The sequence below is a fragment of the Budorcas taxicolor genome, chromosome 10 (assembly GCF_023091745.1).
Source record: "Budorcas taxicolor isolate Tak-1 chromosome 10, Takin1.1, whole genome shotgun sequence".
NCBI classification, from domain to species: Eukaryota; Metazoa; Chordata; class Mammalia; order Artiodactyla; family Bovidae; genus Budorcas; species Budorcas taxicolor.
In genome coordinates, this window is record NC_068919.1 from 34313911 (window position 1) to 34338923 (window position 25013).

The 25013-nt window shown below is 38.0% G+C and overlaps 1 protein-coding gene across 1 annotated transcript in view; it reads left to right on the forward strand.

The window, feature by feature from the left end:
* Positions 1-16464, forward strand: part of BUB1B (BUB1 mitotic checkpoint serine/threonine kinase B) — a 50092-nt gene extending 33628 nt beyond the window's left edge. Inside the window, exons 13-23 of the mRNA XM_052647116.1 lie at positions 95-155; positions 289-394; positions 4117-4391; positions 6577-6710; positions 7005-7145; positions 7494-7594; positions 9341-9490; positions 11094-11236; positions 13765-13936; positions 14711-14817; positions 16233-16464. Coding sequence (XP_052503076.1) covers positions 95-155; positions 289-394; positions 4117-4391; positions 6577-6710; positions 7005-7145; positions 7494-7594; positions 9341-9490; positions 11094-11236; positions 13765-13936; positions 14711-14817; positions 16233-16464 — 1622 coding nt within the window. The remainder of the gene's footprint in view (positions 1-94; positions 156-288; positions 395-4116; positions 4392-6576; positions 6711-7004; positions 7146-7493; positions 7595-9340; positions 9491-11093; positions 11237-13764; positions 13937-14710; positions 14818-16232) is intronic.
* Positions 16465-25013: the final 8549 nt, after the last annotated feature.

Here is a 25013-nt window from a genome sequence, read left to right on the forward strand (position 1 = left end):
GCTTTCAAACAGCAAAAATGTTAATTGACCTAACTGTCTTGAAGAGTAGGACATTTACTCTAAAAGAGTGTAAATTTAGTCTCTCTTTCTATAGGTTCCAGTGTACCTTTCTCCATTTTTGATGAATCTCTTCTTTCAGAAAAAAAGCCTGTCAGGTTTGAGGGTTTTTTTCATTTATTTTGTTTCAACAATGAAAAGTTTTCTATTATTATAAATAAGGGTGAAATAGGAGGTTACTGTTATCTGTGTTAAAAGAAGAATTGCTAAGTGGCGTATGTCTTTTTCTAGTCCTGCTGCAGCTCCCTCACGGGTTCTAGCCCAACGAAGACCTCTTGCAATTCTCAAAACTTCAGAAAGCATCACCTCAAATGAGGATGTATCTCCAGATGTTTGTGTAAGAAACAGTATCCCTAAGTTTATATAAATGGGCTAGTGTATAGTTTCATTCATTTCTCATGGAAGTTTAAAGTGAAAATCATTGGCTTGAAATAAGCACATGAAAAGATGCTCAACACTATTATCAGAGAATGGAAATCAAAATCATGGTGAAATACTATACACATCCGCTTGGATGGCTATAATCAAAGAGACAAAATAACAGCTGTTGGTGAGGATGTGAAGTAACTAGAACCCTCATACGTTGCTGATGAGGATGTACAGTGGTACAACCTGTTTGGAAAACAATCTGGCAATTCCTGAAAATGTTGACAATAGGGTTACCATATGATCCAGCAGTTCCCTCCTAGGTAAATATATCCAAAAGAATTTTTTAGTTAATTTATTTTCAATTGAAGGATAACCAAAAGAATTTAAAACATATCATTACACAAAAACTACATAAATGTTCATAGCAGCATTGTTCGTAAGAGCCAATAACAGGAAACAACCAAACATTCATCACCTGATGCTTGGATAAACAAAATGTGTATCTGTAAAGTGGAGTAGTGTTCAGCCATAAAAAGGAATGGAATATTGACATATCCTACAACATGGGTGAATCTTTAAAACACTTTGCTAAAATGAAAGCACACCTAAAAGAACACATATTGTATTATTCCTTTCATGTGAAATAAACAGAAGTCTTCTCATAAAGGCAGAAAATAGATTAGGATTTCTGGGGGATTAGGGATAGAGTGGGTTGGAAAGTGACCACAAATTGATATAGTGTGTCTTTTTAAGGTGATGAAAATGTTCTGAAGTTAGATAGTGGTGATGATTGCAAAGCCTTATGAATGTGTGATACTAAAAACCACTGAAATGCACATTATAAGAGTGTATTTTTTGGTATATTAATTATATCTCAATTTTTTTTTTTAAGTAGGGAAAAATCACTGTCTTCAAAGCCCAGGATCTTTTTTCTTTATAAAAAAAATTTTGTAGCAATGAAAGTTATGTGAACCAACCTTTTTTTTTTTTGTAGTAATGTTCTGTTTTAACCACTGTGGACTAGTGACCCTGCACACATTCAAGTCAAAGTAAATAAACTTTATCAATGACATTTTATTGAAGTTTTAAACCAGCATCTGGAAATTTGTCTTAATATTTAAAGAGAACTGAGTATGTTTAATCTAAAGCTTATAAGGGGAGACATGATCAGTATCTATAGTGATTTAAAATAGTGTTAAATCAGTGTATTCCAATGAATCAAACATGTTTTTCTTTTTTACTTATTTATTGAGGTATATCTTATATCCATGGACCTCCCTCAGTAGCTTAGCTGGTATAAAGAATCAGCCTGCAATGCAGGAGACCCAGATTTGATCCCTAGGTTGGGAAGATCCCCTGGAGAAGGAAATGGCAACTCACTCCAGTATGCTTGCCTGAGAATCCCATGGATAGAGGAGCCTGGCAGGCTACAGTCCGTGGAGTCACAAGAGTTGGATGCGACTTAGCAGCTAAAGAGAGAGAGAGCTCTTATATAGATACATTGCACAAATATTAATTGTACAGCTAGGTAAAATTTTAAATATGTGAATATCCATGCAGTCTTCACATATATCAAGATACAGAAAATTTGTAGCAACCCAGAAGAACCTTGGGAGCCATGTATGACTGAAGGTGCTGAGGCCCCATTCCAACTGGAATTTCAATTCCAATTCCAATTGGAATTCCCAGAGATAAAATCCAAGCATGTATTTTTGTCTGTTTTAAATACTTGCCCAGGTAATTCTAATGTAGGTAATAGAGATGATGATGTAGAAGAATAATTTTTACATACTAGATTCTGGAGAATACCACCAGAGAATAGGCTGGATTTGGAGGTAGTGGTTCTAGGTTCAGATGTTCAAGGATGGACCAAATTATTAAGAGGATATCTTAGGTTTTTTTGTCTTAAACCTTTTACTTGAATTTTGTTAATAGGTACCTACCAGCATTTTTTTCCCTAAAAAAAAAATCATATTTAAAGTGTCTAAACTAATAGGGCCGTAAATAGTATTTGCATAAATGTATCCATAGACTACAGACATCTATTTTACTCCAATCTTACGATTCTTCAGTTTCATCTATTCTTTCTTCTAGATGTATCTCTCACCTCTACTTAATTATGTTGAGCCAGAAATTCAGAGTATATGTCATATTGGTAATGATCTAGAAAGTTAATATCTAGTATCAAAGAGGGTTAAATGAAATAGGCACTTTTGTGTATTCAGGTAAATGTATAAAGTGGTACAATATTTCTGAGGGAAGTTGGGCAGTATGAATAAATACCCTTAATGTCCCATTACCTTTTTGACCTGATAGTTCTATTTTTATGAACTATTCCTGAGAAAACTAACATATTCCTAAAGATTTAAAATCTATAAGAATATTTAAAATAGTTCCATGATAGTAAAATACAGGGAATAGCCTAAAACAGTTGGTCAACTTCTGATAGACCCACAGTGTTACCAACATGTTTTTAAAGAATTTTTAATAGCACAGAAAATAAACTAAAAAATATAATGATAACAAATAATATGGACTAGCATATATGCTGTAATTTCACTTGTTTTAAAACCTCTTTTTAAAATGCATAAAATATGCTTGTGCATGTATCCTACCAGATGTATGTGGTCATAGCAGTTGTCTTTGGATAGTGGTAACTGGGGACATCCCAGGTGGCGCAAGTGGTAAAGAACCTGTCTGCCAGTTCAGGAGATATAAGAGATGCGGGTTTGACCCCTGGGTCCAGACCCCCGCTGGAGGAGGCCATGGCAACCCACTCCAGTATTCTTGCCTGGTAAATCCCAGGGACAGAGAAGCCTGGTGGGCTACAGTTCATAGAGTCGCAAAGAGTCAACACAGCTGAAGTGGCTTAGCACGCACACACCAGTAGTAACTGCAGTGGAGAAGTGGGAGGATCAAGTGTGGGAGGGAGACTTTTTTACTACAGATTCTTTTAAACTAGTTGACTTTTTAAAACTATACACTTGTATTACTTTTAAAAACAAAGGCATATTTTAAGTGTTTTCCATTATTTTATACTTTTTTCCCCATATTTTCTATAATCATGAATTGTTGTTTAGTCGCTAATTCATGTCTGACTGTTTGTGACTCCATGGACTGTAGCCCACCAGGCACCTCTGTCCATGAGATTTTCCTGGCAAGAAGACTGGAGTGGATTGCCATTTCTTTTTCCAGGGGTCTTTCGGGCCCAGGGATTGAACCAATGTTTCCTGCATTGGCAGGCAGATTCCTTAACATTGAGCCACCAGGGAAGCCCATGATCATGAGTTACCTTTAAGAAATAAAATAAAATTTAATTATTTGTCATAGAATAAGACCTAAAAGCTAGGAGAATAGTCGATTACCAGAATGTATTCTAGGCCAAAGCCAGAAGAAAAATGGTATTGGTTCTTTGGTTGCTAGGTGAAATTGATTGAGGAGAAAACATTGTCCAGTATTTTTCCTTTGTGTGGAGAATCTTCACAGTGTATTTTTGATGAAATATAGTTTGCTGTTTTCATAATACAGAACCTTTTTCCTCAGATGTAAAGATGTACTTTTAAAAATTGTCTTTCTCTAGAGATTCTGTGTTAAAAATCACTTATCTAATGTCTCTTTCAGTAAAAAAGACAGGCCATTCATATGCTCATTGAAATGTTTCAGCTAAATTTTATGTGGTTTTTATTTCAGGATGAATTTACAGGAATTGAGCCCTTGAGTGAGGATGCTATTATCACAGGTTTCAGGAATGTAACTATTTGTCCTAACCCAGAAGACACTTGTGACTTCGCTAGAGCAGCTCATTTTGCATCCACTCCTTTTCATGAAATAATATCCTTGAAGGATCTCCCTTCTGATCCTGAGAGACTGTTGCAGGAAGAGGATCTAGATATGAAGACCTCTGAGGACCAGCAAACTGCTTGTGGCACTATCTACAATCCACCTCGCAGCATCAAGAAGCTGAGGTGGGTGGTAATTGTAGGTTGCACAAACCAAACTGTTTGAGGGCTCTTACTCTGTGTGTGCTTGTCAGTTATAGCCATCAATTATCAAGCTTTTACTACCTGCCGAGTACTGTGCTAAGTGCTTTACGTGACAATTAAGCTCCTTCAGATAAAATGTTAATGGGATTTAGTAATTTATTTGAATATGAGGGTTAGACGTAAATTTTTAAAAATATTTATTTATTTAGCTGCTCCAGGTCTTAGTTGCATCATGTAGGATCTTCCGTCTTTGTTGCAGCATATGGGATCTGTAGTTGCAGCAGGCAGGATCTTTTAGCTGTGGCATGAGAACTCTTAGTTGCAGCATGTGGGACCTAGTTCCCTGACCAGGGATCAAACCCAGGCCCCCTACATTGGGACCATGGAATCTTAGCCTCTAGACCACCAGGGAGGTCCCATGGAAGAAGTAACTGGGTTTGATTATGGTATCTTTGAGGAAACTCCAAAACGGTACCTGAGTGGTAGAGAAGAGGCATATATTTTTCCTTTAATATTGAGTTTAAAATAATGGTAGAGTAGCTTGATGCTAATTTTAAATAGGCTGTTAGAGATATACTTTTCAAAAGTATCTTGTAATAGAGAGACAGAAATGAAGACAGTAATAGCAGGAATGGCATCGAGAGCCAGGGACTAATAAGCCTTGTGATCTACCCATACTTAAAAGTCACCTAATTTAAACAAATTCCAGTTTTAGGAATATTCCTTAATTTGCCAGTTTGTGCTTTTAAAGCTGTATTTTCAAACTTTCCCCCTAACAAACTTTTCTCAGTTTCTAGCACATAGTCACCTTGATTAATTTCCTGTTTTCTTTCTTGACCTTTGCTTATTGAAGAGTTAAAAAGTCCAAAGAAGAGATAAAGAGGAAGAAAGCTAGTGTCTTAATCAGTTTTTCTCGGTCTAGTTTAGAATAGATGTAGAATAAGGCATTTGCTATAGATTAGGTTGTTGTTTAGTTGCTAAGTTGTGTCCAACTCTCTTGCAATCCCATGGACTCTAGTCCTCCAGGCACCCCTGTCCATAGGATTTCCCCGGCAAAAATACTGGAATGGGTTGCCATTTCCTTCTCCATGATAGGTTAGGTTGATAAAGCACAAATTTAATAGTTGGCATTGCTCATCAACCAAAGTAGATAAAGTTACCTAGATTCTGATTATGAATCTTTTTTTTTTTTTTTCAGGAAAATAATAGACTTTAAAGTGAGATTTGAATAGTGGATACTTTTTTTTTTTTACTTTTGTTTACATTTATTTTTTGCGGCATTTATTCCCAGTCCATAAGTTTTTGTTTCTTTGGTTTCTTCTAGGGTATCTTTTTCTTCTATGCAACCTCCTTTTCTGGTTTAGGACCAATTTGTTCTTTTTCAGTGAGAATTGATCATTTCAATGTGGCAAGGAGAGCTCATATATGAGTTGATCTGACCATGAACTCTCTCAAGTCCTGTGCCACATCTTGAGGACCTTGTTCACCTGGAATATGCTCAGTAACTAGAGAATCTATATCTAAGCCCTTAGGTTCAGAATTACTCTCTGCATTTTTGAGCATGTGCAGTAAAAATTCAGCACTCTTTTTGGGCCACTGACCCTGCATCCAGCCCCACTGTTTAGCCTGTGCCCACATTACCAACTCTACCATTGTAATGACAGAATGGTACACGCTGCTTCTTTAAGGTGACATCCTTTAGACACTTAGCTGCTTTCGGATATGCATACCCTTAATGGCCTGGACAGTTTCATGAATGTTCTTAAAGTGAACTCGAAGATTTGAGCCTCTTGATTTACGTGATTTTGTGGGGTTTTCTGGGTCAAATGAATAGCACACAATTTTTAGAGGTCACCTCAGGCCACTTATGCTTCCCAGGTGGCCCAGTGGTAAAGAATCTGCCTGCCAGTGCAAGACCCAAGAGACTTGGGTTTGATCCCTGGGTCAGGAAGATTCCCTGGAATAGGAAATGGCAACCCACTCCAGTAGTCTTGCCTGGAAAATTCCATGGACTGAGGAGCCTGGCGGGATACAGAGGTCGCAAAGAATTGAACTTGACTGAGCATGCATGCAGGTCACTTACTAGAAAAGAGCAAATAAAATTAGAACAAAGATAAGTTGATATAAATTATCCCTTTGAAGACTGATTAATTTGTGGTTCTTTCAGCCCAATTATTGAAGACAGCCGTGAAGCCACACACTCCTCTGGGTTCTCTGGATCTTCTGCCTCAGTTACAAGCACCTCCTCCATCAAAAGTCTTCAAATTCCTGAGAAACTGGAGCTCACTAGTGATGCTGCAGGTAGGTTCATATATACCATTTGTGAGGAAATATCTACATCTGTATCCAGTGAGCACTTTTTATCAGAGCAAACTGAGGCATATGTATTTCTTCTCTGGAGAAGTTGCCATAGATTGTGAAATCACTAGACTAAATGAGTACAAACTGAATTCAGTATCATAAAGACCTGAGATAGATGAGTGTTGTTAGATTAACAGTTTTGATCATGCAGTCTTGGGGGGGTTTTTGCCCTCCTTTGTTAAAATACCCATTTTGGTTTTAAGGTAATTTTTTTTTTCAACTTTTTTTACCCAGACAGCCCTACTCAGTCACCCTGGTGTTCACAGTATCGCAGACAACTGGTAAAATCGCTACCAGAGCTGAGTGTCTCTACAGAGTTTTTTGTAGAAGATAGACCAATGCCTAATTTGGAAATAGAGAAGGAAATTGAATTAGGTAAGTATCATTGAATGCATGGCCTTTTGTGTGTGACAGTATATAAATAAGTGACTATTAATACTTGAACTTGATGCTTAAGCACAATCAATATTTCTAGAATGTAAGAAACAGCATTATAGAAGTTGACACATTCATAAGTTTATGTCCCAGTAACAATAGGAATTCTGTCTTCCCCTCTTTCAATTTTTCCCCCTTTTCAATTTTTAACAAATGATTTTGAAAAGTGTTTTAGATGCTACTAACTGTCAAATATTAAGTTCCTTTAGCCCTTAAACCAGGAAATAAAACCTAGGGGGCTGTACATATTCATAGTGATTTTTAAATGGAATCAAACCTTCTCAACAGATAATGAGGAATATTGCATTAGACAAGAATACCTGGTATGTGAAGATTACAAGTTATTCTGGGTGACACCAAGAAACACTGCCGAGTTAAGCATAATAAAGGTAGGACTGATTCTTTGTCATTTCATTTACTTCATAACTAACATCAGTTGAAGCAGTAATTGTGACTCCATGGCACCATCAAATCCCTCTGATAGTCTAGGAGCTGCCTTATATGAGTCAGTGATGCGTCAAGAAATCGCTCACCATTATATGCCAAGGGCTGATGTGAAAAATGACAAGGTATTGTGTAAATCTCTTAAATACAACATGTTCAAACATGTTAGGTATTCTATCAGTTTTATCTTCTTGAGGACATCTTCTGAAATTTCCTGGCTTCCTTCAATCTGGAAGGAACACACACACACACACACACACACACACACATACAATATTACTTTGAAATTTCCATTCACCATCATCCCAGGGATTCAGATTACCTCTTTTTTATATTGACTGCCTAGTTACCTTGGATCCCTGTTTTTTTTCTTCTTTCTTGATTTAACTTAGGTACTTGATGGCCTTTTCAACCTGGAAACTTCTTTAGTTCTAAGAAATTATCTTCAAAGAAAAAATTATTTCTCCTCTCAGTCTTTGCTGTTCTTGTATCCTAGAATTCCTATTGTTAGGATTAAGGGTTTCCTGAACAGATTTCTTTAAAAATCTTACCTTTTTTCCTGCTGTTTTCTCCTTATATTTTTGCTTTATTTTCTGGAATGTTTTATCAACTTTATTTTCAACCTTTTTACTGGGTTTTTCATTTCTTTTATCATGTATTAAATTTGTAAACATTCTTTTTTATACTCAAATTTTTCTTCTTCGTAGAATTCTTTCTTCATTTCAAAGATGAACTATTCCTTACCTCTCTGACTATATTAACAGTGCTTTAATTTTGCTTTCTCCCTGCTTCATCTATTTTCTTTTGTCTGTTTTGATCTCCATCTTTCATATTTGAGACTTTCTTCAAGTCTTTGGCTCTCTCTTCATATTTAAGTATGGGTCTCTAGAAAACCAGTTAAAACTATGTATATTGACAGCTGTAGGCCTCACTGTACAATGATCTCATTTGACCTTGATATTGGAAAAAACCCCAGTCTTTAGGTCTTTTCTCTTGAGCTTATCAGATACCTCAGAGAAAAGTTCTGGTTTCTTACCTAAGATACATAATCCTGGCTGCTAGTCTCCTAAAAGCTTCGTGGGGAAATTAGTCTGGAAAGTAGAAGGGCAGGAAGGTACATCTTAACATTTGACATATAATAAACTTTTTCTTCTTTTCCTTATGGCATTCCCACTCTCAACAGTGCGTAAGTGTCCTTTAGTCTAGAGCCCTTCTGTTTTATATTCTCTAGGGAAAAAAGTGGTCTTCAAGAATGAAAGAGAGGCAGTTGTTAGGCTGGGTTACAGGAGCAAGAGGGGTAGTCAGGGGTCTAACTTTCTCTTTAACAGAGTTCAACCCCTCCAGTTTTAGCTCCACATTGACCCTTACCTCTGTAGATAATTAGTGCTACCAGTTTTATATTACAGAAAGATGGGCTTGTGATACAAATTTGGTTGCTGTCAGCCTTCTCTACTGCTAGAATCAGCTTTCTTGGGTCTGTTAAGTGGATTGTTACCTCTTAGTATTCTGTTTCCAGCTTCCAGAATATCCTGCTGCTCTGTTCTTTCCTAAAGGTTTATGCCTTTTCAAATATCCCTCTTCTACTGTTATTTCTGTCAGGATATCAGAAGGGCTGGAGGGAATGTTTTCAGTCTGCCAACCATTACCATAGATTCTAATGGCTTTTATTTTTAAAATATATTTTCTTACAGGTATCTTTTCAACCTGTCCCGTGGGACTTTTATATCAACTTCAAGTTAAAGGAACGTTTAAATGAGGAGTGTGATAATTTGTGTAGCTGTTATCAATACCAAGATGGCTGTATCGTTTGGCATCAATATATAAACTGCTTCACCCTTCAGGTTTGCAATAATACGAAAACATACCATTTAAAATCCTCAAGTAGAGAGATTTGTATGACATTTGGCAAAGGAATTTAGTACACAATTCCTATTAATCTTCTAGAAATAGATTAATTAATTTATTTTCCGAAGTTATTTTGACCAAGAACACATTTTAACTCTTTATTATGTCAATTTTCAAACATATAAAATGAGACAGAATTGTGTAATGACCCGGTCATTTATGATCATCACCAGCTCATGGCCACTTTTGTTTTAAATTCCTGGTCTGATAATTCCAATATCCCTGCCATGTCTGGCTTTGATGATTGTTAAAATTGTGTTTTTTGCCTCTTAGTATGCCTTGTAATTTTTTCTTGATAGCCAGACATGATGTACTAGATAAAAGAAATTGCCCTTTAGTAATGTGATGATAACGTACGTGTGAGGGGAAGGAAAGTGTCGTACAGTGCTATTATTTATCATCTTTTGTAATGCACGTATGCCTTTGGACTGTGAAGTTCACAACTTTCTGTTTCCTAAACTGTCCCCCATACCTCCCACCCGCCCAGCTTAGGTGGGACAAAATAGCTGGAGTGGGCTGGAATTGGGTATTTCATTTATCCAAGGTCAAGTAGACTCTGATAATATCCCAGTATGTTAGGCTCTGGTTAACTAGTTTCCCCTGAAGGCAGGCCTTATTAAAAAGAACAGAGTGCTCTGGCCTGTTTCAAATGTTTCTTTTTCCCCTCCCCCTGCTGGAAACAGTAGGGGGATTTTTCCACAGTATTTACTGTGAAAACCTGATCTCCTAGAGGTAAAATTCACAAAAATGTGGGTGCTTCCCCTATACTTACAGATACTAGAAGAGTTGTTGATTTTTTAGTTTGTTCAGCTTTTTACATGTTCGGACAGAGTAGCAACTTCCAAGTTCCCTACATGAGGAATGGAAACCAGAGTCTATTTTTGCCATTCTTGTTTTATCTGTACTACCCCTCTGGATTATTTTTAGTACCCATACACAATATATCTCTTTTTTGACCATGCTGCAGGGCTTGTGGGAGTCTCAGTTCCCCAGCCAGGGATTGAACCAGGACCCCTGGGAGTGAAAGCCTGGAATCCTAACCGCTAGGCCACCAGAGAACTCCCTACAATATGTGATTTTATTCTTTGGACTATTCTTAAGACAATTTTATGGCTTTTTTTTTTTTTTTGAGATTATTTCTCCTATCATTTTTATTTTTTTTTTTAATGTCTCTGAAATTATTTCATTTCTCATCTCTTTTTTTAAATTGAAGTATAGTTGATATACAATGTTATATTAGTTTCAGGTATACAACATAATGATGGTTTTGCTGCAATTGTGATGGTAATATGAATTCTCCAAAATTGTTGGCATGAGGATAATTTTAAACTACCATTTATATAGAGATCCTACTATGGGCCAGCCTCACCCTGTATGAACAATCTTACTGGAGAGCAGCATTGTTAAAAATGGGACAAAAACCAACCTACAAAGGAGCCCACATTCTAACAGAAAACCAGGAAGAGTACAGAGCAGCAGTAAGCAAGGTATTGACTATGTCACCCCAATTTAAATAATTTTCTGTCCTTCTATTTCCAGGATCTTCTTCAACACAGTGAATTTATTACCCATGAAATGACAGTATTGATTATTTATAACCTTTTGACAATGGTGGAGAAACTACACAAAGCAGAAATAGTCCATGGTGACTTGAGTCCAAGGAGCCTGATTCTTAGAAACAGGTTGGTCCTTTTCATTCTCTTATAATTCTGTCAGCTTTGGCTTAAAACATAGGTAGTTTCCATTTTCTCTTGCCTTTTAATAAATACTATATTAAAGAATACTGTATGTTAAGAGGATATTTGCTTCCTAAAAGTCAGTAGTCACTGAGAATAGTTTAAAAGTATTCAAAGGAAAAAAACACACACACACATTGAGGAAATAAACAAGAAAAAACGATATCACTCTATTGTGATGATTCCTGTTTAGAGAGATGTAAAAGATAAATATTTGTGGAATGTGAAGTAGGTTGTCTAGTGTTTCTTTGTGTGGGGCCAGTGCAGAACTAGGTAGATTGCTAGCAAAGTTGAGGCACTGCTCAGTTTCAAAGACCAAAGTTTAAATCATACCAAGCTGAGGTAATTGCTGAGAGAAGTAAGTAAAACCAGAGTGCGAATGCAAACCATGCCAAGAAAAGGGGCTTAGTGTTGAAATCCAGTTTAGCCATGAAGTTCAAGGAAGGAAATTTCAGAGCAGGAAATAAGAGATGAAACCCAGATACTCAATTAAGAAAATATAGAAAACATTGAGGCATAAACAAGGCAAAAATGGTCAACAATTTTTGTTTTATGGAAAGGACTAGAGGACCAGCACACCCTTCTAGTGATCATTGATCTCATGATGTTTGAGTAAGCAGTGTAGTTTAAAGATGCTTTTTCTATCCCAAGCTTGTGACTTGGGTAAGCAGATAATTTTCTCTTTGAGGTCTTTGGTGTACACTAAAAGCTGGAATCATTCTCTACATTTCTCCTGACTACTTATTCTGTTAGAAGAAACTGAATTAGACTCCAGATCATAGTTGGCATGGAAATTAAATAAAAGAATCTCCAATGTATTCCTGCAGTCATAACCAAAAGAACTAGAGCTTCCTACCTTCTTTCCTGAGATGGTGGAGTCTTAAAGGCTTCCCCAAGCATAATACAGCAGCATTTCTCATCCAGAGTACCACAGGTACTTAGTGCGAGTCTGGTCCAAGCATTTCAGGATTTTTATATCTATTCCCCTGTAATTACCTCCCACCCAATTAAATACAAGTTACAGTCAACCAGTCATTGTGATCACCAAAAATCTCCCCATATGTTTCTAAATGTGAAAAACCCTGGTATAGTTTTTATTTTGATTCTGTTTCACAGCACTGAAGTTTCAGAGGGATAGTACTAGAGTCCACAGGGCTTTTCTCAGGAATTGTAGGCAAAGAGATTTTCTAAGCCTTTTTAGGATTGGGCATTTGTATTCTGTATATTTAGATATCCTCTCAGTCCCCCAAGGACTCTAGAAAACCACATAGTGTTCAAGGGACATTGCCTTTTAATATGTCACAACTTTTCAAATTTGATAGGAAATGTTGTATAGATTCACAAGGAATTGAAAGAGCCTTTTGAAATCACTTAATGCAGTTTCTACATTGTGTGTGTGTAAAATGAGATCCAAGAAAGTGGAATGTCTTGCCCAGGGTAACAGTGAATGGAAGATTAGAGAGTTAGGAGACCTTTCTGCTTTTCATTATTCTAAGAAACATTTTCCTACCTCTCCCAAGTTTTGAAAATATTTGGGGATTACAGTTTTATGGCCAAAACAAAATTGTAAAGAAAAATGGGAACAGTTGTAAATTTTAAAGTAAAAGAGATAAGCTGGTGCTGTGGAGGTATATGTGATAGGATTAATCAAAGCCTCTATTTAGAAATATAGGACCTGCCATTGATATCAATCAGGAACTGAGAAAGCAGAGAAAGAAAAGGAACACATAAAAAATAATCCATGTTTTCCTCATATAAATAATTCCTGTATCTCTTTGGAGAACAGCTTTATTACATGGAATAGGTAATTCCAAGGAAAATCAGCAGTGATTTAGTGCTATGAAGTTGTGTGTGTGTGTATTTTTTAAGGAAATAAGGGTTGGAATTACAGATAAGTGTAAGATAGAGTATGGTATTAGTTTACTGTAAACAGGATAGTTTACAGTATTTTGTAAAGGTGTCACTTTACCAAAAAACAGTCTTATGTTGTTTTTGATTAAACTCAGTGAAGGAGTCTGAATGACATTCAGAAAGCCTAATCTATAATAGTAAACAAGAAAGGCTATGCCACCTATAAAAGCTTAATTTCCTCCATCGTAATCCTTGGTAGTGTATGAATTATTGCTATTATATATGTTAATATCTATAGTACAAGACCCAGGCCTGCATTCTGCTTCTAGTACTTAGTTTATATAATATGAAAACTCGGTAAGTGTTCTGTTGTGACCATGCACTTTGGCTTCTGTAGCTTAGGCCAGTAAACCACTCTTGACCTTCCCCAGTTGGGTGGATACAGGCACTCCTCTTACAGGTGCATTTTCATAACTAACCACTTGAGGGAGCTATTGGCACAGCTAAAGCACACCTGCAGTACCTCCTTTTTTCTTTGCTTTTTTTTGTTTTTAAAAAGACCAGCTATGCAGCTTCTTTCGTGGCCTGTTTTTTTAATCTCCTTCTCTTAAATTTGGGCTTAGAATCCACGATCCCTATGATTTCAATAAGAACAATCAAGCTTTGAAGATAGTGGACTTTTCCTACAGTGTTGACCTTAGGGCACAGCTAGACGTTTTTAACCTCAGTGGCTTTCGGACTGTGCAGACCCTGGAAGGACAAAAGATCCTGGCTAACTGTTCTTCTGCCTACCAGGTAAGTGTAAAATAAGCCAGAGCAAATATGGAGAGGGTTTCTTAATCTCTTTCTTACCTAAATAAGCCATGAAAGCTAATGTTTGCTGATACTATCTCTCCTGAAACAGATGACCTAGTTTTCATCTATCACCAAGTCAAGCAAAATGTACCATTTTTCTGTCACAACACTGAAGAATATACACATACACGTGCAGACACATGACTAACTCAGTAACCTAAGTGTCAGGGCCGTTTCTACCACTTATCTGTGTTGTATTTTGTAAATCATTTTCTGTGATCTTCTCTGTAAAATAAAGATAATAGTTTGCTATATGTACATTAGAACTCTTGTGAGGAATAAATAAAGTATATAAAAAGAACATTAGGACAAATGTAAACTGTTTTATATGGTGGCATTATATGCAAAAATCCCTTTTGACTCAGCTCTGGATATATGGCATTTGCTGATTGAATATATAGCATAACCCTGAACTAGTCACGTGCAACACATTTAGATCACAGCTGGAGTCCATGCATATTTAGTAGGTATACAAATTTGCATTTGACAGTCCAGATATTTTTGTTCTTAAGGATAATTCCTAGAGTTGGCTCTGCTGCTCACTTCTTTGGGGAGTTTCTCCCTTCACTGTAAGGATAAGAACAGTCTACTGAAATGTATGTCATAAAATAAACTGAGCTAAGCACTGTAATGCCTGTCAACTTCCTGTATAAATAAACTGGCATCATAGTCGCAGAGAGTGATTTTAGCTGATAGTGCTCTTTGTGATTTCAGGTAGATCTGTTTGGTATAGCAGATTTAGCGCATTTATTATTGTTCAAGGAGCACCTACAGGTCTTCTGGGATGGGTCCCTCTGGAAACTTAGCCAAAATATTTCTGAGTAAGTATTGCTGATTTCAGGATCTTTGCCTGTCCAAATGATCTTCTCTTTATCTCCGGTGCTCTCTCAGCTTTGACAGCTTGGTTTCTTAATCCAAATGCCATGATTTCATTAATTTTAACCAGTTTTCATTAGATCTTCAGTGGAGTACCTTGTGCAGGACAAAGGAATTATTAATAAAAAGGGAATCAAACTATTCAGCTTCAGGACATTATTTTGAACCTAGATATATAAATATGACATATAGGTTGACTATGGAAGTCTCTCAGTTTAGACGTCTTAATAGAAACATTTTGTGAGAATAATTTCTAACCAATTGGTGTTAGTCTTATACTCCTTTTTAATTGCTTTTATGAAAAGGTAATAAGCATCTCTTGAAGAGAGTTAAATTTCTAAATTACATAATAATTTTAGGCTATTATTTATTTAATGAATGAATAAAACCAAAGCAGAGAATTGAATCTCCTTGGTGAGGAAGTAAATGCTCTCTTAGTAAGAGTTGCTCGGTCTTAGAACCTTAGTATTCCCTCAAGCCTGCTTGTAATACTTAATAAATATCCCATCTTCCATCTTACCTTATCATAGCTGTTAACTTCCCAGAATAAGTATAACAATCTATCACCTACTAATAGATTCTTTAGTTAAAAGAAAAATCAGTATTGATACTTTAATACCGCTTTACTTCCATTTTCCCCTCCCAACAATTGAATTGTTGTTTTTCTTTACTCAGAATTTGGCCAGTCTTATTTGTCTCTAACATATACTTTCAAAATGGGTTTGAAATATAATTAAGGCATAACATAGGACAGAGTTAGGTATCTCCAGTTGGTTATGGTCCTAGATGAGTCTTACACAAGCGGAAGCAGGTAGGGGCAGGTGGGATTTTCTAACAACCTTGCCTTATACAATAATAGAAGCTTATCTGTTTTTTAAAAAAAATTTTTTTTAATACAAACATCATAGACTTAAGCAGTAGTTTCTTCAGTCGAGCTTAAGATTCTGCGAAGGTTGTAAATATAATGAACTACTGGGCAAGGGGAGAGAGGAAGCTGTCATCTTTCTAATGACCTAGACGTTAGGAAAGTTAGAGGAGAGGAGAGAAATTTTGTTTTTCTTCTAGTTGTAGAAATGCTGCATCTCAGTACACGGAGGAAATTTATAGATTCAAATGAAAGATTTTCTTTCCCTTTAGGTGTGTTCATTGTATTATAACTTTTCCCACTGTGGTAGTCTTTTTTTTTTTTTGTAGTTTCACCTTGTGCTTTCAAAGGACGCTATTTGAGTGATCTCTAACCCTAGAGTTAGGTATTACCTTAAACCATGTTGGTGCATAAATGTACCATTGAGTTAAACACAGAAAGAATTCAAACTCCTATATGCCTAATCTTGATGAAAATGGTTTTATATATTTTTAGGCTAAAAGATGGTGAATTGTGGAATAAATTCTTTTTGCGGATTCTGAATGCCAGTGATGAGTCCACAGTGTCTGTTCTGGGGGAACTTGCAGCAGAAATGAATGGGGTGTTTGACACCACATTCCAAAGTCACCTGAACAAAGCTTTTTGGAAAGTGGGGAAGTTAATCAGTCCTGGGGCTTTCCTCTTCCAGCAAGATAGGCAGTCAAGCCTCTCACAGATTCCTGCCTAAAATCAACGGTTGTACTATGGAACACTGGATCTGTGTATACTGTGGTTTAATTTAGGTACACTACTAATACTTTTCTACTTTTTGATAGAAGTATATTTCTAGGTAACTGGCATTTTCTTCTCAACAATGTACCTACTCTTGGCCTTGACTACGCTTAACAAAGAACAGTTTTATTCTAAATGGATTCAGTATTAATGGGTACCTTGCTGTCATTTAACACATTTGCCTCAACTTTTCCTTGTACTCTTCCCATTTGTAATTTGTAACATGTATCCTTATGATCACTATGTATTTTGTAAATAATAAAATAGTATTTGTTAAATTTGTGCTTCTAACATCTCATCTACTTTTTGCCAACTAAGATAATAAATAGCCTTATTTTGCAGACAGGAGCTACTTTACCATGGAAGTTTGTGTATTCTAGACTTGCAACTGGTATTATAGGATCATAATAATATAGAATAGCCAACCATTCCTGAAGGTGTTCGGGACTTTCCATTAAATGGTCTAGATTGAAAAGTAGATTAATTGGTTTATACAAGGCCAAATTTTCTGAAGTTTCAAGTGGTAAAGTTGTTTTTATTATGTCTTAATGTTTTCATTTTTTTTATCCACCGTGCGCCTTGGTCTACTTACATAATCTAGTGGTGCTGCTGCTGCTGGGCCTCTTGATAAGGGCTGTGTGAGTTAGGGGAAAAAAGGTTTTGAATGGACTTTAGCAACCTTTCAGAAATGGAATGATCATCATTGTGTTACATGCAAAATGATTTGTTAGGGGCAAGGTTAATGAAGGATTAGAAGAAGGTTTTTCATTTGAAAAATTTGAAGGGGCAGAATGTTAGAATAAAAAGATGACTTTGACACATGGACTCATTTGGGAGTGCATAGGTCTAGATGAAGTATTAGACCACTAAACAGAAGCTTGAATTACATCAGGTTTGGAGATAGGGAAGAAAATCAGTAGAAAGGGCAGTGAAAACTATTTCATATCTAAATATCAAAATTATCAAATGTGCCTCTTATGTTGGTGCCTTTTTTTTTTTTTTTTTAAACTCTAGTTGTCACTGTTACTGCTCTAAAATTGCTGGAAAGCAGAAGATTCTAAGTATATCTTAACTAAAAATATTTAAGCATATATACTTGAAGCACTGAAACATGACTTGCATCTGAAGGATAATCAACTTAGAAATTTTTGCTCTTAACCAAAATATGACTTTTGATACATTTTCATGTTTGTTTCTTGTACAACTAAAGATATAAAATTATATACTGTATCTTTTATGTAACTGAACCCATCTATCCCTCTGCTGTTCTTTGATTTCTCAATCCACCACTTTGACATGTAAAGTCATTACTCTGAGGCTGGATGGTAAATTTAGATTCTTTCTTAACATAGGCTTAGCTTCCATCTAGTGAATTTTTCAGCAGCCTTGACAGCATGACTGACAAAGCACTGCTTTATGGATAAAGCTTTATTTCTGAAAGTCTGCTCTGAGGAGAGGAAGGGAAATCTGAGGAAGTTAATTTATTAGGGAACTTGGAACTGTTTTGCTGCCTCTTCCTGCATTCCCCATCCCTTCCAATCCTTTGTTTGTAGAGGGAAGAAAATAGTACCTGGTCAGTTAGAACCTGTGATGATGTCTTCATTTTCTCTTGAAGTGACCCGAAGTGACGTCGCTCAGTTGTGCCCGACTCTTTGCGACCCCATGGACTGTAGTTTACAAGGCTCCTCTGTCCATGGAATTTTCCAGGCAAGAGTACTGGAGTGGGTTGCCATTTCCTTCTCCAGGGGATCTTCCCGAGCCAGGGATCAAACCCAGGTCTCCCGCATTGCGGGCAGACGCTTTACCGTCTGAGCCATCAGGGAAGTCCTCATTTTCTCTTAGCCTGAGCATAAAACTATAAAGTGGGCATGTTTGCCTCTTCCTTATAGCTTATGTTGTTTGTCTTGGGAGAAGGAAGCCTCTATTTGGCTTCCTTCAAATGGTTATTTCTTGTCTCACTAAGGCAGTGATAGTGTAATGATGGACCTGAGGAAAAGAACACAGTTGAAAAGAAGATTTTCACTTTTGTTTGAAAAGAAACCATGGAAATACAGTGCCTCACCATTCACAAAGTGTACATCCACTAATTTTCTTCCACTGTTAGAGTCTTCACCCCCTGTGACAGTTGCACAAGAAAGCTTCCACCCAAGTCATGGTGCTCTGCTGCCAAACTTGAATCTGGAAATAAAAAGAGCTGCTATATAGCATTAGGACTTTAGACTGTTAGCTGGGCTGTTATCTCAAGATAGACAAGAAAGCCTTTCAGAGGGTTAGCAAAAAGCTCTTTGAAATGACTTGTATTTAGGCTAAAATCTTTAAGCAAAGACAGCTTCTATTGCTTTGGAAAAAGAGGAATTCTTCCTCCAGCCTCACCTACTTTTACACCAAATTTGCTTCCAATCTGGCTTCTAAAATTAAGACTTCCCTAGTGAGGAAAATGCATTAAAAAAATATATTTAGTATGGCAAACTTCAATCTTAATGAAGTTCTTGGTTCCACCAAAGATATAAGAAGCTACAAATATTTAATAGGATAAAGGTGGCCGTTCAGGTAACTGGTATTGAAGCATGGATTAGAGTTTGAACTTAATTAGAGGATGAACCAGTACCAGCACTAGTTCATAAAGTGTGCACGCAAGCTCAGCTGTGTCCTACTCTTTGCGACTCCATGGACTGTAGCCCGCCAGGCTTCTCTGTCCCTGGTATTTCCCAAGTAAGAGTACCAGAGTGGGTTGCCATTTCCTCCTCCAGGAAATCTTCCTGACCCCGGGAGTGAACCCAGATCTCCTTGGCAGGTGGATTCTTCACTGCTGAGTCACCTGGGAATCCCTAACTCATACAGCACCCTTGTGCACATTAGAAAAAGGCTGCTCCTCCTAGTGGGTTCAGTCCCTTCCTACGCACCATAGCTTGACTGGACTGCAGTCCCCACTTACCCGCTCAACCTGGTACTCTTGTGCAGTGAATACATTGCCCTGCCATATGCAGTAGTCTCCTGTTTCACAGCTACCTACAAAAAAAAAGTTAGATCAAAAACATTAATGTAAAAAGCTGAAAATATACTAGATAACTTTGTAATTTTTTGTCTGTGATATAAAACCAAGAATAAACTAAGAAGATTGCTATTTATTACTATAATAGATAAAAACAAAACCTAACATAGTCACCTATCTCCCCTCGCCCCCACCAAAAAAAGAAACTCTAAGCTCAAACTAGGAATAATCACTGGCCACATGTTTGTGTCATTTTTTCACTTGCATTATCTCAAGGTCTTATAACTAGTCTCTCTGCTCCCCGCCCCACCCCACCTCCAGTCAAAGCAGAACCCTCCAGTGGCTTCCAGTGTCACATAGCTCAAAATGGGAAGACTTCTCACAGCCTGCGAGACCCTGCCAGGTCTAACCTGGCCATTCCCTCACCTCTTCCCTGACTCCTTTTCCTTCCTCACTCTACTGTAGTATGCCCACCTCCTTTCTCTTCCTTAAACATGCCAACTAGTTTCCTTCTTTATGAACTTTTAGCTTTCCATCTCTTCTGCTTGGAATATTCTCTCCCATAACTTCACATGCATTACTCCCCTAGTCCCCTTCAGGTGTCTTCTCAGATCGCCGCCTTATCAGAGGCCTTCCCTAGCTGTTCTGTGCAAAATGCCACGCCTACCCTTATACACACTGCTGTTCTGCTGTTACTCCATCGTTCTTTACCCTGCTTTATTTTTCCCATGGCACCTATCACCTACCTTTTCCATAGCGTATATAGAAATGTATTTTATCCTTTCCCCCTGTATCCCACTACTAGAATTTAAGCTCCTTAAGGGCAGGGATTTCCTTTGTTTTAACCCCAGTGCCTAGAGCACAGTCAAAACAGTATTTTATGCCTAAGGTACAAAGAACTCTTAAAAACATGAAAACCAGTAGAAATAGACAAAGGGCATGAACAATTCACTAAAAACACTTCAATGGCCAACATATGAGTTGTTCACTCTCATTCCTAATTAAAATGCAAAACAAATGGGAAATTTTCATCATTCACATAGTAAATGGTTGAACATTGTATTTGTGAGGGTGAGTGGAAATAAGCACTCAGACGTTATTAGTGGGAGTGCAGATTGGTACACTACTAGGAGGTGATTTGGCAATATTTAATTTAAATCGGAGAAGTTTTTCCTAAGATTTTTCCTTAAAGAAGCGGCACAGATGCTCAAAGATGAAGCACTGTGTGTAATAGCTGTCCTTCCTGCCTCCCAGTCTCATGAGTCCCACAGGGGTAATCAGTGCAGCCAACCCTGGGAGAAGAGGCGCCTGAGACTAATGCAGAGGTAAAATCAGACCATTTCTGTAGGTGGCGGTGGCGCTTGGGCATTGGTGCTGAAGCCCAAGTCTTCCAGTTTGGCATGAGCCTGTAGAGATGGCAAAACCTGAGTTAGACTTTGAAAGTAGAATTCCACACATTTCAGCTTATGTTTAAAACAAAAAACTGAGGGGGAGAAAGTGGTTGTCTTTGAGGAGAGGGGCAGCGAGAGGAATGAATAAAGGCTTTTACTTTTCAATTGTGCATTTCTGAGCACTTTGAACATTCTGATCACTTCCTTTATGTCTGTGGGATAATCTAGGCTAAGAAATTATGGGCTATGGTTTTGTCATTTTTTCCCTTCTCTACATTAAAAAAACAAAAGCTCTAATAAATGTTGGGTTTCTTTTTTTTAAGCAGGAAATTTAGGAGACTTTATCATCCAAATATAAAAACAAGATTAATTTGGAATTAAAATGAGAGAGTAAAAGCAGTTTTACATTACTGAAGATAATACATCTAAACTTCCATCTTTGGTATGTTAAAAATCCATACATGTTCAAATATTTTATAATTTTCTATTCAAAATGCTCTTTCTAAAATTAGCATCTTCCTACTATTGCAACTTCCTATGTCTGAACTGGGGTTTGTATGACAAAATTTGACTTTTTTCAAAACAAAAAACATAGGTTTTGTATAAAAGCTCATTGAGTTTCCACAGACTGACATAGCATGATTAAGAAAAGAACAAACTAATAAACTCAGGGTAAATGTCTGTAAACATACTTTTTTCCATCAAAGCATACTACTTCCAATAGTCTTGCTGTTTAGAGGTTCCTACAGCAAAGTCTCAGCTCCCTAGCAGTATTGACCCCTAATTCAAATTGACTTCTCCATGGGAAGTAGTGGTTGCCCAATCACACTGCTAGTTCTCAAACCCCTTGTGAGCAAAGGACTGTCTATTAATTTTATATAGTCCTAGAAATTAGGAGTGAATTAAATATGTAGTGAGTTTAAAAAAAAAAAAGTGAATTAAAATGTGAAAAATGTGGCCACAAGTTCAAAAACTAGTTATATCAGAATCTTGGTGAGGAGGAAAAATCTATCCTAGGCTGCAGATGTGTCTGGAATCATCTCACTTTCATTTCTAGTGTGTCACTTTGTGTATGTTTCTTTAATCTTACCGGCCTGGTCATGTGATACATTTAATTGCTTCAGTCCTACAATTAGCAAAGTGAAGATGGCATTTCATAAAAACAAATACCCATTAAAATCTGTGAACAGAAAGATGAATATACATTTGCCTTTGCATTTTTAAAACAGAATTGAAAAAACCTGGTAATTCTAGAATGAAGTGATAAAAATACTGAGAAGGATGACACATGAAGCTTCAATGAGACTGGCTCATTCCAGGAAATGAGACAGCTAAAGGTGAGTGAGTGTGTGGTACAGCAAGTCAAGGAGTCCCAGAGAACTGAAGGAATCAGGCAGGCAGAAATATGAGCTGGGGAGAACAGACAGAAGTTAACCGGCATTGCTAGGAGAGACCATCCAGATCACCTACCCTGTCACTGAACAGATAAGGAAGCCACTCGCTCAGAACTCACCCAAGCAGGCACATCCAGTTCCCTACCTAGCATGTGGACAAGTAGGGTAGGCTGCTGGGGTAGCCCCATAGCTCCTGGCTGCATTACACCATTAGTTGCCTTGGATAGGTGCATGTACATGTATCTTTTTACAACTGAGTTACAACTTATATGTGGTGCTCACGTTATAGGGGGTCAGCTTCACAGGGGTAATAAGACCTACCAGAATCTCCTCAATATTGAGGTGGCCCCTGCCTATGGTTCCACTGCTTGGAGGTTAGAGATGCTGCCTCTGTGGCCAGAATGCCTGGGTTTAAATCCTGGCTGTGTGGCAATGAACAAGTTACTTATCCTCTCTGAGCCAGTGTTGTCCTCTATAAAGTGAAGATAACCTGAGTGCCTACTTTACGGAGTATTTAGAACTAAATAAAGCTTTTAGTACAGATGCTTGTAGATGTTTATATTGGTTTAGTTCTAACGTGGTCCAAAGTCCTGGAAACTTCTCGAGTAAATTGGAACCTCAGCTAGATCAGGGCCTTACTATAATTTACTGTACAGAGTACAGCTAAATCTGTAATATAATAAAGGCAGTTGAAAGAAACATGATTGTTCTGTATTCTAAAGGAGAAATAGTTATTTCTGTTGGGAGTGACCTTCAGGAAACCAAATAATTGTACTTAAAGAAAACAGTCTTAAGATCAGCCAAGTTCTAAGCTTTCAGGAAGGTCCATCTAGTCTCATCTTCACCCCACAGGGCTGTTTCAGTCCTGTCTGCCCGATGGTACATATCAGGCAGGGTCTTGCTGCCCACACTGGTGGGAAGCAGGATGCAGATTCCCTCTTCTTTAACCATCTGTAGATGTATCTCACTCTTCTGCCCTCGCCTCTCCTTCACCAGGGGAAACCCCTTCTGGCTTAGGCACAGGGGCTACTCACCCCATTTAAGGCCGAGATATTTAGTCTCTTCCTGAGACTCTTGCTGCTAGAGCTTAGGCTTTCAGAACCATTTCTATATTACCTTCTGCTGCATCCCTCCCCTGAGCCAGTGGATGAAAAGTGACCACTTGCTTGCTAGGAAAAAGGAAAGCTAGAACGCAAGAAGTCCTATGAGTTCGATTCATGAACTGGAAAACCTGGGCTGCAACCCCAGGTCTCCACACTGGCTGCTTGATCAGGGTGGGTCAATATGCCATCTGTAAACTAGTGCTAAGCGCTATTGTGAGAATTAACACAATATGGTTGCTAAACTTTAAAGTTCCATGGTTCCTGGTAAGCAGTGGATTCATCTCTGTCTGCCCAGCAGTCAGCCCAGAGCTGGGTACAGGAGGCAGCCAGAGCCAGTGTAACCCGTCATGGACTCTACAGCACAGTGGAGATACCTGACATTCCTATTCACTCAGGTTTCGAGCTGCAACCTGTTGACTCCTGTTCTGCTCTTTGTTGGAACATGTTCATTTACCCTCTTCAGGACAGCAAATACTCTCTTGGAATGTGGCAAAAATGATTAGCCAATAAATATAAACTCTACTGAGGATCCACATGAAGGATATAAAGAAATAGAGGCATGCTCTCCCCCTTCAGAGAGTTTATAATTTAGTTAGTGGAACAGGATATTATAGGTTAAAGGCTAAGAGAATATAGAGGGGAATATGTCAAAGGACATCTCAAGGTAAGGCTTGACCAAGAGCTAAGGAGTTGAGCAGATGTGTTGGGACACTTTGAAGAAGGCAGGGCCAGCATGGGTGTCCGGGGTCATCAGGGCATGGCAGGGATTGGAGCTTGTATCAGGTAGTTTTCAGCTGCAAAACTCAGAAAATCTAAACTAGCATAAGGGGTAAGAATATCTGTTATTTCACATACCAGCCTGAAGCCCAGCAGTTCACAGAAGACCCACGCTCCTCCCTATTCCTCCATTCTGTGCATGTTGGCTTTTGTCCTCAAGGCTGGTCCCCTTCTGGAACCCAGTTGGCTCCCACAGCAAGCCAAACAGCTTGGAGCAGCGCAAGGAAATTCTTCCCAAAAACTCTTCAGCAAACTTGCACTCCTGTCTGGATTGTCACATGCCTAGGGTCTAAACCAGTCCCTGACAAAAAGAAGGGAATTACCAAGATTGGTTCAAACTAATTGAGATTACCCCCAGGGCTGGTGCCAGGGAGGAGCCCTTCCCTGAGCACACAGGAAGGGGAAGAGGATACATGCAAATAAGCTGGGCTGCTTCCAGCAAATCAGAAGGGGGATATGAGATAGATTTAGAGAGGCGACTGGTAGTGTCTTGTGCGTGGGTGGTGTTGGGAAGGAAAAAAAGACAGAATTTGGTAGGAAAACACCACCCTGGACTCTGAAACGTTGCCTGGGTTCAAACCCCTGCCCTGTCACTTAGAGACCAAGCAAGAACTTCAGGAGGCCTCAGATTCATCACCTCTAAAATGAGATAGTTAATAGTTCCCACCTAGATTGTAAATTTCATGAGGACAGGGACTTCTCCACAAAGTTATCCCTAGCGCCTAGCGCAGAGCTTAGCACCTAGCAAGTACTCAATAGCTATTTATTGAAAGGACTCATTAATTGGATTGTTGGGAGGATTTAATGAGTTAATGTGTGGCAAGGGCTTAGCACTGTGCATAGCCTCT